This window comes from Ornithorhynchus anatinus, chromosome 6, assembly GCF_004115215.2.
Source record: "Ornithorhynchus anatinus isolate Pmale09 chromosome 6, mOrnAna1.pri.v4, whole genome shotgun sequence".
Taxonomy (NCBI): domain Eukaryota; kingdom Metazoa; phylum Chordata; class Mammalia; order Monotremata; family Ornithorhynchidae; genus Ornithorhynchus; species Ornithorhynchus anatinus.
Window position 1 is genome coordinate 19,664,331 of NC_041733.1, and position 14,994 is coordinate 19,679,324.

Below are 14,994 nucleotides of genomic sequence, written 5' to 3' on the forward strand. Positions count from 1 at the left end.
GGAGGGGGCTCCCGTCGGCGGCCGCTGATTGGCTGAGCGCCTTGCCGTCCGAACCCACATGGCCCGGGGGCGAAGGCGGCGGCGGCGGTGGCCCTGCTTGCGAACGGCTGCTTCTGCTCCGAGGTAGACGGAGACCCCCGGCCTCGACCGGCCGAGGCCGCCGCAGCCATGAACATCCGGAACGCTCGAGTAAGAAGATCGGGGGACCGGACGGGAAAGGAGAAGGGAGGAGGAGCTCGCTTTGGGGAGGGGGGGGTGCATGGAGACTGCAGGAATCGGGGGGTTCTGTGTGTATGTTGGGGGACACGTTGCGGGGAAGCAGATACTGCTAATAATCATGCCCCTCTTTAAGCTCTTACTATGTGCCGGCCACTGTTCTAAGCGCCGGGGCGGATCCAAGTTAATCGGGTTGGACACAGTCCCCGTCCCACATGGGGCTCACGCTCATTCATTTAATAGTATCTATTGAGCGCTTACTAGAATAATAATGTTGGGACTTAAGCGCTTACTATGTGCAAAGCACCTTTCTAAGCGCTGGGGAGGATACAAGGTGATCAGCTTGTCCCACGTGGGGCTCACCGTCTTCACCCCCATTTTAATAATAATAATGATGATGGCATTTGTTAAGCGCTTACTATGTGCAAAGCACTGTTCTAATCGCTGGAGAGGATACAAGGTGATCAGCTTGTCCCACATGGGGCTCACAGCCTTAATCCCCATTTTACAGATGAGGTCACTGAGGCACGGAGAAGTGAAGTGACTTGCCCAAAGTCACACAGCTGACACGCGGCTGAGTTGGGATTTGAACTCATGATCTCTGACTCCCAAGCTCGGGCTCTTTCCACTGAGCCACGCTGCTTCTCTATGAGGTCACTGAGGCCCCGAGAAGTCAAGTGACTTGCCCAAAGTCCCACAGCTGACAGGTGGCGGAGCCGGGATTAGATCCCATGACCTCTGACTCCTAGACCCGGGCTCTTTCCACAGAGCCACGCAGCTCCCCCATGTGCAGAGCACTGTACTAAGCGTTTGGAGTGTATAATTCGGCAACAGATAGAAACAGTCCCTGCACAATAGCAGCCTCACAGTCTAAACTCTTAATCTCCATTTTTACTGGTGAGGTCACTGAGGCCTGAAGAAATTAAGTGACCTGTCCTAGGTCACGCAGCAGTCACTGCGTCCCAGAGAAGTTAAGTGACTTGTCCAAGGTCACACAGCAGACCAGTGGCGGAACCTCTAGACCGTGGGCAGAGAATGTGCCTGTTTGTTGTATTCTCCCAAGCACGTAGTATAGTGCTCACCACACAGTAAGTGCTCAATACATATGAATTAATGAATCCAGGTCTTCTGACTCCCAGGCCCAGAAACTCTTCAGTGGTATTTATTGAGCGTTTACGGTGTGCAGAGCACAGAACTAAGGACTTGGGAGAGTATAGTAAAACAGCTGGTAGACACGTTCCTGTCCCACAATGAGCTCTGAGCAGGTCTTGAAGATGGGAGCCCACAATGTGTCAGCTCCCATTGGAATGTGAACTCCTTCAGGGCTGAAAACCCTGAAGGGTGGGTTTTGCTTCTGGGTGCCTAATAAATACTGTCGAATGATTAAATAATAATAATGGTATTTATTGAGCATTTACTATATGCCAGGCACTGGGATGGATACAAGCAAATCGGAGGCGGGGGAGGAGACACAGTCTTTCTCCCATGAGGGATACACAGTCTCAAACTCCATTTTAGAGAGGAGAGGAGGCCCAGAGAACTTAAGACTTGTCTAAGGTCACATAGCAGGCAAGTAGGGGAGCCTCATTCATTCATTCATTCAATAGTATTTAATAATAATAATAATGATGGTGGCATTTGTTAAGTGCTTACTATGTGCAAAGCACTGTTCTAAGCGCTGGGAAGGATACAAGATGATCAGGTTGTCCCATGAGGGGCTCACAGTCATCCCCATTTTATAGATGAGGGAACTGAGGCACAGGGAAGTTGTGACTTGCCCAAAGTCACACAGCTCACAAGCGGTGGAGCCGGGATGTGAACCCATGACCTCTGAGTCCCAAGCCCGTGCTTGAGCGCTTACTATGTGCAGAGCACTGTACTAAGTCCTTGGAATGTACAATTCGGCAACAGATAGAGACCATCCCTGCTCAATGACGGGCCCACAGTCTAAATGGGGAGACAGACAGCAAAGCAAAACAGAACAAAACAAACCAAGACAACATCATCACGATAAATAGAATCATGGAGATATGCACCTCATTAACAAAATAAATAGGGTAATAAATAATATATACAAATAAGCACAGTGCTGAGGGGAGGGGAAGAACAGAGGGAGGGAGGCAGGGGAGGGGAGGAGGAACAGAGGGAAAGGGGGGCTCAGGCTGAGAAGGCCTCCTGGAGGAGGTGAGTTCTCAGTAGGGCTTTGAAGAGGGGAAGTGAGTTAGTTTGGCGGACTTGAGGGAGGGCATTCCAGGACAGCGGGAGGACGTGGGCCAGGGGTCGACGGCGGGACAGGCGTGAACGGGGGACCGTGGAGGAGGTGAGCGACAGAGGAGTGGAGTGTATGGGGTGAGCAGTAGAAAGAGAGAAGGGAGGTGAGGTAGGAGGGGGCAAGGTGATGGAGAGCTCTGAAGCCAAGAGTGAGGAGTTTTTGTTTCGTGCAAAGTTTGATAGGCAACCAGTGGAGGTTTTTGAGGAGGAGCGTTCCTGTAGGAAGATGATCCAGGCAGCGGAATGAAGAACAGACTGGAGTGGGGAGAGACAGAAGGAAGGGAGATCAGAGAGGAGGCTGACACAGTAATCCAGGCGGCATATTATGAGAGCTTGTTACCAGTACGATAGCAGTTTGGATGAAGAGGAAAGGGCGGATCTTGGCGATATTGTGAAGGTGAGAACCGTAGGTGTTGGTGACGGATTGGAAGTGTGGGGTGAATGAGAGAGCCTCTAGTTGGTTAGGCAGAGAATGTGTCTGTTATATTGTATTCTCCTAAACCCATAGTATAGTGCTGTCCACACAGTAGGGGCTCAGTACATACAAATGAATGAATTAATCTAGGTCCTTCTGACTCCCAGGCCCCGGAGCTCACCAGTGGTACTTACTGAGCATTTACGGTGTGCAGAGCACTGAACTAAGGAATTGGGAGAGTACAGAGCTGGTGGACATGTTCCCTACGAGAAGCAGCGTGGTTCAGTGGAAAGAGCACGGGCTTTGGAGTCAGGGCTCATGAGTTCGAATCCCAGCTCTGCCACTTCTCAGCTGTGTGACTGTGGGCAAGTCACTTAACTTCTCTGTGCCTCAGTTCCCTCGTCTGTAAAAAGGGGATTAAGACTGTGAGCCCCACCTGGGACAACCTGATTCCCCTGTGTCTACCCCAGCGCTTAGAACAGTGCTCGGCATATAGTAGTAAGTGCTTAACAAATACCAACATTATTATTATTATTACCCACAATGAGTTCTAGGCAGGTCTTGAAGATGGGAGCCTACAGTGTATCAGCTCCCACAGGAATGTGAACTCCTTCAGGGCTGGAAATGTGGGTTTTGCTTCTGGGTGCCTAATAAATACCATCGATTGACTAATAATTATGGTATTTATTAAGCATTTACTATATGTCAGGCATTGGAACGGATACAAGCAAATGGGATGAGATGGAAGACACAGTCCCTCTTCCACTAGGGGCTCACAGTCTCAATCTCCATTTTACAGATGAGGTAACTGAGGCCCAAAGAAATGAAGTGACTTGCCCAAGGTCACAAAGCAGATGAGTGGTGGATCTGGGATTAGAACCCATGACCTTCTGACTCCCAGGTCCGTGCTCTATCCACTACGCCATGCTCTTTCTGTACCTATAGAGAAGCAGCGTGGCTCAATAGAAAGAGCCCGGGCTTGGAAGTCAGAGGTCATGAGTTTGAATCCCGGCTCTGCCACTTGTCAGCTGTATGACTGGGCAAGTCACTTCTCTGTGCCTCAGTTCCCTCATCTGCAAAATGGGGGTGAAGACTGTGAGCGCCACGTGGGACAACCTGATGACCCTGTACCTACCCCAGCGCTTAGAACAGTGCTCTGCACATAGTACGCGCTTAACAAATACCAACATTATTATTATTATTATTACCCTCTAGGCTGTAAATTCCTTGTAGGCAGGGTGTTTATTGAGCACTTACTGTGTGCAAAGCACTTTACTAAGCACTTGGTTGAGTATATGGTTGACTGACAAAAACATCTCCTGGGCCTCAGGGGAATGTATGCCTTAAGTGTGGGAGGGATTTTGTGTGACCCGATTAACTTGTATCTACCCCACAGCTTAGAACGGTGATTGTCATATAGTAAGTGTTTAACAATTACTAAAATCATTGTTACTAGCCCAAGGCTTGGGTGGGTTGGGGGCTGGAGAGGAGAAGGAGGAAGAGGAGGAGAGAGTCCACCCACCCTGTTCGCTCCAGGTCCTTCCCTTCCTTGAGGCTTTCTTGGTTAGTCTAAAGGTGTTGATGTGTCTCACCCCATTTGCAGCCTGAGGACTTGATGAACATGCAACACTGTAACTTGCTGTGTCTGCCAGAGAATTACCAGATGAAATACTACTTCTATCATGGCCTGTCCTGGCCTCAGGTGGGTGTTGCACTTAGTAAATGCAATCAAACCAAAGAAAGAATGAATGGATGAAGTGTTGGGTGGGTATGATCCCGCTTGGGTGGGCAGGTTCAAGGCAGCCTGGCATCTGCCAGAAGGAAATGACACCTCCCTCACCCGGCTATGCCAAGGTGACCAGCACCCTTGGGCATGATCACTCTCTGTAATTAAGTCCTGGCAAACCTGGACACTCAGATCATTCTGTCAGTGCTGTTCGAGAACCAAATCTTTGGATTCTTCCATTCTCCCCCGGTGCTGGCGACTGTTGGCAGGCTTAGGAGATAAGGCAAGCCTAAAGACTGACGGATGAAATATGATGCTGTCAGGATATGTTTTCACCTCCTTCCCCAACTCTCCTCCCTGTCTCCCCTTGGGTGGTGCTCTAGGCAGCGGCGGAGGGGAGGGGTGGGGTGAGGATAAAGGGGGTCAGATTGGAGAGTTTATCTTCCATCTGTGGCCCTGAGGAGTTGACAGTCATTTTTATAGAAGAGTAAGCTGAGGCCCAAAGCGATGAAAGCCTCTTACCCCAAGACCCTTAGCCCTGAAGTCTCTGAGTTTCTTTTCTGGCTCTGAAATGGAGTTTGGTCTCCATGCCCTCAGTTCAAGTGCCCAAGGTGGAAGCCTGCTTCGGTTGGCTTTGGGTTCCTAGCTGGCTCTGGCCAGTGGCATGAAGGTGGTAAGTGCCTTGAAGGAGATGCTGCTGCAGGCCTGTGCCCTAGGCTCAGAGGTGATGAGGATCCCATATTTTAGAAGGCAGATCCCCAGGGAGCCTCCTGCCAGATTATATCGAAGTCTAACCAACTCGCTGTCTTTCTCAGCTCTCCTACATTGCTGAAGATGAGAATGGGAAGATTGTGGGCTACGTCCTGGCCAAGATGTGAGTTCTGTGCCCCAGTGTTTGGAGACCGTGACCCTCAGCTTCACTCTTCCTCCCAATCTCGGCTCTCCCCACGGGACCCTAATCCTTTTGGGCCTACCCCAGTTTAGCAGCTGCCGCTCCCTCTCTCGGCTTCTTGGGGCTTGGACACATTCGTGCATTCAGTTGTATTTATGGAGCACTTACTATGTGCAGAGCACTGTACTAAGTGCTTGGGAGAGTACGATATGACAATAAACAGACATGTTCCCTGCCCTCGATGAGTTTACAGTCTTCGGGGCCAAGGGGAGACAGACATTTATATAAATAAATTACAGTATGTACATAAGTACTGTGGTGCTGGGTGGGGGGAAGAACTAAGAGAGCAAGTCAGGGCAACACAGAAGGGATTGGGAGAAGAGGAAAGGTGGGCTTAGTCAGGGAAGGAAGGGAGAATAATTGTCAGATTTGAGGAGGGAGGACGATCCAGGCCAGCTTGTCGGGGAGGGGTCGGCAGTGAGGTAGACAAGATCGAGGCACAGTGAGAAGTATTAAAAGAGCGAAGTGTTCAGGCTGGTGTAGTAGGACAGTAGCAAGGTGATTGGATGCTTTAAAGCCAATGGAGAGGAGTTTTTAATGTGGAGGTGTATGGGCAACCAATGGAGTTGTTTTGAGGCATGGGGAGACGTGTTCTGAACGTTTTTGTAGAAAAATGATGTGGGCAGCAGAGTGAAATATGGACTGGAGTGGGGAGAGATGGGGCTGGGGGTCAGCAAGTATGCATTAACCCAGGCAGGATAGGTTGAGTGATTGTATTAACGTTGTAGCAGTTTGGATGGAGAGAAAAGGGTGGATTTTAGCAGTGTTTATCTGTATATGTGTATCTTGAGTCCCTTTTGTTTTATTCCCGTAGGGAGGAAGATCCAGACGATGTTCCTCATGGACATATCACTTCCCTGGTGTGTGTGGGCCCCCCACTCCTGACTATCAGAATTGGGAAAGCGGCTGGTCGTTAGCCACATCCCAGCTATTGACTTAAACCGTGAGCCGGGACCCAGGATAATGGAGCTGGTGTTTGGGGCCTAGCCCTCCCAGTTGCTAAAGGAGCCAGTGCTGGGTGAAGCTGGAAGCAGAACCCTAAACCTGCCTCCTCCTCCTTCTCCCCCTTCGCCCTCCACGATATGTGGAGGGGCCTGGGAGCCAGACCCAGTTCCTATGGTGGGTGGTAGGGGTTGGGCTAAGAACACTCTAGTCACATTTCCCACTTCCCGTGCTTCCCCAGGCAGTGAAACGCTCCCACAGGCGCCTAGGGCTGGCACAGAAGCTGATGGACCAGGCCTCCCGGGCCATGATCGAGAACTTCAATGCTAAATACGTCTCGCTCCATGTCAGGAAAAGGTGAGGAGGGGGTCATTTCTGCCCAGCCCTGACACGGCAGGGGTAAATGAAAGATGTCTGGCTTAGGGGTTGGCAGAGATTCCCTGTTCCCTCCAATACTACTCACTTCTCTCTCCTCTCTTCGCAGTAATCGTGCCGCCCTCCATCTCTACTCCAACACTCTCAACTTCCAGTAAGGAGGCATGGGACTTCCTACACTGGTCCGGGGGAAGGTTGGCGGGGACGGAGGAGGGAGAAGGAGAACTGCTGGAGTGAGGGAGCCGGTGTCAGGTTAAAACAAAGTTCTCGTCTCTGCAACCCCTCCCCCTTGAGGCTCAAGGTGGGGGATGGGGCAGCGGAGGTGGTCCCCACAGAAGGGAGGAGGTGGGAAAGAGGATATGTGACATTGGTAGCTTGAGCCCCCTTTCCTAGCTGCTGGGGTGCAACAGTGTCAGCTGCTTCTGTCCCATTTTCCCTCCAGTTCCTGAAGACCTCTGGGGAGGCAGAGGGAAGGAGAGAGAGTCGGAACCTTGACAGGGACTCCCGGGGCACTGAGAAAGACCCTGCTTGTTTCTTTTCCCCCGCTGACCCTCACATATCGACAGCCGTCTCTTCTCCCTCGCCCTGCTGCAGGATCAGTGAGGTGGAGCCCAAGTACTACGCAGATGGGGAGGATGCCTATGCCATGAAGCGGGATCTGACTCAGATGGCCGACGAGGTAGGGGTGGGGATGGGTGGGGCATGGCTCCATGCACGAGATGAGAGGCTAGAACTGCCTCTGTCCGACGCCCTACCCCCGACCAATTCCCCTGAATCTCTCCTTTTGCTTCTCCCTCGCCCCTTCAACACCCCTCCCCGACAGTTGAAGAAACAGCTGGACTTGAAGGAGAAGGGCCGACACCTGGTGCTGGGCTCCATCGAGAACAAGGTGGATCACAAGACCAACCACGTGGGTGACTGCTGCCGGGATGACAAGTGCCCGGGTGGGGGCGGAGGGGGCCTGGCTGAGGACAGTGGGGACAGCAAAGACGTGAGTGAAGTGAGCGAGGCCACCGAGAGCACAGACATCAAAGACAGCTCCGAAGCCTCTGACTCTACCTCCTAGAGGAGGGCTGGGCCCACCTCTCCCTCTCCGCCCTCGCCCCTCCATCTTGACCGTCTGCTCCCCCGTCTCCTTCTCTGAGGCGGAAGCTCGGTTTCAAAAGTGTAGGTCGGGGGCATTCAGATCAGCTGGAACAGGGTGCCATGTGCCCTGCTTCCTCCCTACAGTCCCCAGATTTGGAATAAAATCTTTTTAAGCCCTCCGTGCTGAGAGTCCATCACTCTGGGACAAGGGCTAGCCTCTGGATGGGCTCGTTGGTCCTCTAAACTGTAAGCTGCTTGTGAGCAGGGAATGCGTCTGATTATTGCTATACTGTACTCTCCCAAGTGCTTGGTACAGTGCTCTGCACACAGTAAAGGCTCAATAAATCCAAGTGAGTGAATGAATGAATGAATGTCTTGCTGGCCTCCCGAGTGGATGGGCAGGGGTTGGGCGTGAATCTTGCCCCTCAAGTTTAAGTGCAGCTCAGCTCAAAACTGCTGAGTGTGGGAATCCTCAGCAGGCTGACAGAATACGGAAATCAGGTCTGGGTGATGTAACCTTCATTTTCCTGCAAGTTCTGCCCAGCTTGCAGGCTGGCATTTTAAGGTCTTGTTTCTCAATAAGTCAATTGTATTTATCGAGCACTTACTAAGCACTTGGGAGAGTACACTACATCAATATAGCAGACATTTCCTGCCCAGAACAAGAATGCACTGGGATGAGGGTGGCCGTCTATGACTGGGAAAGCCCTGTTCCTAGCTGTTATTTTGCCTCCAGCGGACACAGACGCTCCATTGCCCAGGCTACTAGGTAACGTTGGCCCCGAAGTCTGGTTCTGTCAGACTACTTCCTCTCCCCAGTGCCATCTGAGGCAGAACTGAAGTTCAGGCTAAGACCCGCTTCGGCCTGAACTGCAGCCCTCTCCTAACCCAGTTTCAGTTCCCTCCAGAGCCAGAAGGGACAGGCGAGTGGCACTTTCCCTCTAGATGACTGGTATTAAAGGCCCAAGGAATGAGGCCTAGACTCCGATTATAGTCATGACAAGTAGTCCTGGGAGTCAGAGTGACCACTGTTCCTGTTTTACCAGGGCAAAATAGGTATGAAGAGGAGTGACTCAAAGTTACCATGCTTTGACACCAGCACTTCCTTCCTGAGTTTGTTTCCTGACCATGGGGCAGGATGGCTGTGGGGCCTGGCCTTGGGCCTGTTTATTAATAGTTCCGTACTCTGATGAGCAGAGAAGGGGGTGAAGTATATTTTTCTTGTAATGGTATTTAAGTGCTTACTGTGAGCCAGGCACTCTACTAAGCTCTGGGGAAGGTGCAAGCTAATTTTTTAATTCATTAAATTGTATTACATACTTATGCTGTGCAGAGCACTGTATTAAGTGCTTAGGAGAGTACAGTATAACTAAGTAGACACATTCCCTGCCCACGGTGAGTTTATTGTAGATATGTACATAAGTGCTGTGGGGCTGGACGGGTGGGGATGAATACAAGTCGGCAACACAGAAGGGAGAGGGAGAAGAGGAAAGGAGGGGAAGCTTCTTGGAAGAGATGTGCCTACAATAAGTCTTTGAAGTAGAGGAGAGTAATTGTTGGATTTGAGGAGGTAGGAGGTACCAGGCAAAAGGCAAGATGTGGGTGAGGGATTAGTGGTGAGATAGATGAGTTGGAGGAACAATGAAAAAGCATTAGGGGAGTGAAGTATAGTAATGATAATGGCATTTGTTAAGGGCTTACTATGTGCCAGGCACTGTTCTAAACACCAGAAAAATACAGGGTAATTAGCTTGTCCCACATAGGGCTCACAGTGTTAAACCCCATTTTACAGTTGAGAGAACTGAGGCACAGAGAAGTTAAGTGATTTACCCAAAGTCAAACAGCTGACAAGTGGCGGAGCCAGGATTAGAACCCACAACCTCTGACTCCCATCTGTAAAATGGGGATTATGACTGGGCCCCGCATACGACAACCTTGTATGCACCCCAGCACTTAGTGCATGGCACAGAATAAGTGCTTAACAAATACCATTATTATTATTATTAATCCCGGGTCTGCCACATGTCTGCTGTGTGTCCTCAGGCAAATCATTTCACTTCTCTGGGCCTCAGTTACCTCCTCTGTAGAATGGGGATGAAGACTGTGAGCCTCACGTGAGACAACCTGATTACCCTGAATCTACCCCAGGGCTTAGAACACTGCTCTGCACATAGTAAGCGCTTAACAAATACCAACATTATTATTAAAATGGGGATTGAGAGTGTGAGCCCCATATGGGTGACAGGGACTATGTCTAACCTGACAGCCTTGTATCTGGCCTTGTGCTTACAGCTGTGTGACTTTGGGCAAGTCACTTCTCTGTGCTTCAGATACCATCTGGAAAATGGGGATTAAAACTGTGAGCCCCATGTGGGACAATCTGATCACCCTGCATTCCCCCAGTGCTTAGAACAGTGCTTTGCCTATAGTAAGCACTTAACAAATACCACTATTATTATTATTAATAAGAGTGCTTGGCTTGGTAAGCGCTTAACAGAGAAACAGCATGGCTCAGTGGAAAGAGCCCGGCCTTGGGAGTCAGACCTCATGGGTTCGAACCCCAGCTCCTCCACTTGTCAGCTATGTGACTGTGGGCAAGTCACTTCACTGAGCCTCAGTTACCTCATCTGTCAAATGGGAATTAAGATTGTGAGCCTCATGTGGGACAACCTGATTACCCTGTATCTACCCCCAGTGCTTAGAACAGTGCTCTCACATAGTAAGCAAGTGCTCTGCACATAGTAAGCGCTCAATAAATACTAATGAATGAATGAACATATATCAACATTATTATTATTATTAGAGAAGCAGCGTGGCTCAGTGGAAAGAGCACGGGCTTTGGAGTCAGGTCATGAGTTTGAATCCCGGCTCTGCCGCTTGTCAGCTGTGTGACTGTGGGCAAGTCACTTCACTTCTCTGTGCCTCAGTTACCTCATCTGTAAAATGGGGATTAAGACTAAGCCCCATGTGGGACATCCTGATTCCTCTGTGTCTACCCCAGCGCTTAGAACAGTGCTCAGCACATAGTAAGCGCTTAACAAATACCAACATTATTATTATTATTAACAAGTACCCTAATTAAAAATAAATGTTGGTATTTGTCAAGCGCATAGTATGTGCCCAGCACTGTTCTAAGCGCTGGGGCAGATACAGGGGAAGGAGGTTGTCCCACGTGAGGCTCACAAGTCTTCATCCCCATTTTCCAGATGAGGGAACTGAGGCCCAGTGAAGTGATTTGCCAGTCCCACAGCTGACAAGGGGCAGAGTGGGGATTCAAACCCATGACCTCTGATTCCCTAGCCCGGGCTCTTTCCACCGAGCCACCTAATTATTAGTAGTAGTACAGTGTTCTGCGCTCCAAAAAGACGATTGACAGCTGGGGGGGGGCGAGGGGGGGGCGGGGAGAAGGTGCGCCATTTCAAGGGGCCCAGCCCTCCTGCACGTGGTCGGGGTGGGCGTGGCTCCCCGCCAGGTCCCGCCCCCTCGGGCCGAGCTCGCTCTCTGATTGGCCGCCCCCGCCCCGCATGTCCCTCAGCCATTGGCCGGCGGCGGAGCCGTCCGAGCTCCGATGGGCGCGCTCCCGGGCGACGGGGATTGGCTGGGCGCGGCGGGGGGGGCGGGGCCGCCCTCAGGGCTGCCATGGCCGCGGCGCGACGCATTGGGCGGGCGGAGGCGCTGCGGCTCGGCCCTCGCTGGCGCCACGCCTGCCACGCCCTCCTCTACGCCCCGGACCCCAAACTCCTCTTCGGCCGCATCCCGCTGCGCTATGCGGTGCTGGTGAGGGGCAGCGGGCCCCGGGGGAGGAGGGGGGCCGCCGTCCTGCCAGCGGGGCACAGGGGAAAGAGCCCGGGCTGGGGAGGCAGAGGTCATGGGTTCGAATCCCGCCTCCGCTACTTAATACTGTTGGTATTCGTTAAGCGCTGACTCTGTGCAGAGCACTGTTCTAAGCGCTGGGGGAGATACAGGATCATCAGGTTGTCCCACGTGAAGCTCCCGGTCTTCACCCCCATTTTACGGGTGAGGGAACTGAGGCCCAGAGAAGTGAAGTGACTTGCCCACAGTCACACAGCTGCCAAGTGGCAGAGCCGGGATTCGAACCCCTGACCTCTGACTCCCAAGCCCGGGCTTTTTCCACTGAGCTCCGCTGCTTCCCTAAATGCTATCGATTGATTAAATAATAATTATGGTATTTATTGAGCATTTACGACATGCTAGGCACTGGGATGGATACAAGCAAATCGGAGACGGGGGAGGAGAGGAGACACAGTCTTTTTCCCATGAGGGGTACACAGTCTCAATCTCCATTTTAGAGAGGAGGTAACTGAGGCCCAGAGAGGTTAAGTGACTTGCCCACAGTCACACAGCTGACAAGCAGAATCCCCGCCCCTCTGCTTGCCGGCTGGGTGACCTTGGGTAAGACACTTCACTGGGCTTCAGTGACCTCATCTGTCAAATGGGGACGAAGACTGTGAGCCCTGTGTGGGATAACTTGATAACCTTCTAAGAATAATAATGTTGGTATTTGTTAAGCGCTTACTATGTACAGAGCACTGTTCTAAACGCTGGGAGGATACCAGGTGATCAGGTTGTCCCTCAGGAGGCTCTCAGTCTTCATCCCCATTTTACAGATGAGGTAACTGAGGCCCAGAGAAGTGAAGTGACTTGCCCAAAGTCACACAGATGACAAGTGCAGGAGCCGGGATTAGAACCCATGACCTCTGACTCCCAAGCCCTTTCCCAAGCTCTTTCCACTGAGCCACGCTGCTTCTATCTACCCCAGCACTTAAGAACAGTGCCTGGCACACAGTGAGCGCTTAACAGATACCAACATTATTATTATTATTAATCCCCATTTTACAGATGAGGTAACCGAGGCCCAAAGTGAAATGACTTGCCCAAAGTCACACAGCAGAGAAGTGGCGGAGCTGGCATTAGAACCCACGTCCCCTGACTCCCAAGCCCGGACTCTTGCCACTGAGCCACGTTCCATTCCTTCCCCTTGCCCCCACTTCCCCAAACACCCCCTCCCTGCCCAGAGCATTGGCTAACCGCTCCCTCGATGGGATAAAACGGGTCCCCTTCTGGTACCTCCCTACTTTTCTAGTCCCTCCGTGGGAAGCAGCGTGGCCTAGTGGATAGAGCACGCGCCCGGGAGTCAGAAGGATCTGGGTTCTAATCCCGACACCGTCACTTGTCTGCTCTGTGACCTTGGGCAAGTCACTTCTCTCCACCTGTTATCCCACCTGTAAAATGGGGATTAAGACTTTGAGCCCCAAATGGGTCAGGGACTGTGTCCAACCTGATTACCTTACATCTACCCCAGCGCTTAGGACAGTGCTTAATATATAGTAAATGCTTAACAGACACCACCACCATCACCACTCTCACCTCCTTCCATTGGGGCCTGGGGAGCATCCTTTGCCCCATTGGCTGGACCAGATGCCTCCACCCCCTAACACATCCCCCTGCGCTTCCCGGTAGATGCAGATGCGATTTGACGGGCGACTGGGCTTCCCAGGTGGCTTCGTGGATGCCCAAGATGGGAGCCTGGAGGATGGACTGAACCGGGAGCTGCTGGAGGAGCTGGGTGATGGCGCCGGATCCTTCAGCGTGACAGAGGAGAACTATCTGAGCTCTCATGCCAACGAGGCCCCGCGGCGGGTAGTGGCGCATTTCTATGCCAAGCAGTTGACACTGGAGGAGCTGCTAGCTGTGGAAGTCGGGGCCACCCGGGCCAAGGACCATGGGCTGGAGGTGGGCGTGAGGGACGGGCATGTTAACACCCAGCTCTGACCACCTCCGTCTGCCCTCCCAGGTTCTGCAAGGCCGGATAGAGACCCGCACTCAGCTGAGGGTCAGCCAGAGCAGTGTGGGGCTAGACCTGGGGTTCTGGGGATGGCAAAAGATCTCGTAAGAGAAACAGTCTGGCCTAGTGGATAGAGCATGGGCCTGGGAGTCAGAAGGACCTGGGTTCTAATCCCTGCTCTGCCACTTGTCTGCTCTGTGACCTTAGGCAAGTCCCTTCACTTCTCCATTCCTCAGTTCCCTCATCTGTAAAATGGGGATTAAAACTGTGAGCCCTGTGTGGACAGGGCCTGCATCTCACCTGATTACTTTGTATCTACACCAGTGCTTAAAACAGTGCCTGGCAAATAGCACTTAACAAATAGCTTTTTTTTTTTTGAGTTAAACTTAAGACTCCTGGCTAGGGGCACCTTTCCCCTAGTTGGACCCCATGCTGCCCAGGAGAGGGTGGGTGGTAAAGGAGGAAATGACCTCCTCTTCTCTGTTTTTTTTGCAGGTTTTGGGCCTAGTGCGTGTACCTCTGTACGTGCTGCAAGATGGAGTCGGGGGGCTGCCCGCCTTCCTGGAGAACTCCTTCATTGGTGTGGCCAGGGAGCAGCTGGTGGATGCCCTGCAGGGCCTTGGGCTCCTGGGTCCGGAGCAACTGCAGCAAGCCCTGGCAATGGCTCAGACTCGCCACTAGAGAGAGACCTTGCTCATCCCACCCCTTCCTCCCCATATTCCCTTCTCACCCATCTTAGTGAGAAGAAGATGCCCCCTTGGCTGCTGACTGTGGGAGTTTCCTGTGGGGAGGGCAGAAGGGAGGAGCTCAGACCCTAGGCCCTCTCACTCTGCCGGAAGCTGGAGATTTTCCCTCATTCCACTCCCTCCTCCTTCCCTCCCCCTTTGCCTCATTCTCTCCTTCCATTGTGGGTTTGGGGAAGCCCTGCCCAGAGTGGGTTTTTCTCTTTCTTCAAGGGTTCTTTATCACTGATCATGAAATCCCAGGAATGAGTTGTGTGTCTTGTTTGTTCTGGAGGCCAGGACTGCTCATCTCTGTCCTTTGCCTGACCCTGGCTCTGTAGAGGGCTGGACCCTCTTGGGGGCGATGGGTTTTTCTTACGGCTTCTCCTCTGGATGTTTTCTCCCTCTGGGTGGGTGGCTGATACCTCTGGGTGCTTCTGCTTTCTTCGCCCCCTCTCCCTGGTGTGGTGGTTCTGTGCCAAG

At 52.1% G+C, this 14,994-nt stretch overlaps 2 protein-coding genes across 2 annotated transcripts; both read left to right on the top strand.

Moving 5' to 3' along the window:
* The first annotated feature begins 49 nt into the window (after positions 1–49).
* Positions 50–8,164, top strand: NAA10 (N-alpha-acetyltransferase 10, NatA catalytic subunit). Its single transcript, XM_029067639.2, has 8 exons — positions 50–189; positions 4,506–4,604; positions 5,444–5,502; positions 6,395–6,440; positions 6,764–6,879; positions 7,007–7,051; positions 7,492–7,576; positions 7,721–8,164. The coding sequence occupies exons 1-8, from the start codon at positions 169–171 to the stop codon at positions 7,961–7,963; spliced, it is 714 nt and encodes a 237-aa protein (XP_028923472.1). The 5' UTR covers positions 50–168; the 3' UTR covers positions 7,964–8,164.
* A 3,433-nt stretch (positions 8,165–11,597) lies between these two features.
* Positions 11,598–14,778, top strand: NUDT16 (nudix hydrolase 16). Its single transcript, XM_029067085.2, has 3 exons — positions 11,598–11,760; positions 13,465–13,737; positions 14,285–14,778. Exons 1-3 carry the CDS (start codon positions 11,623–11,625, stop codon positions 14,468–14,470), a joined length of 597 nt encoding a protein of 198 aa, XP_028922918.1. The 5' UTR covers positions 11,598–11,622; the 3' UTR covers positions 14,471–14,778.
* Positions 14,779–14,994: the final 216 nt, after the last annotated feature.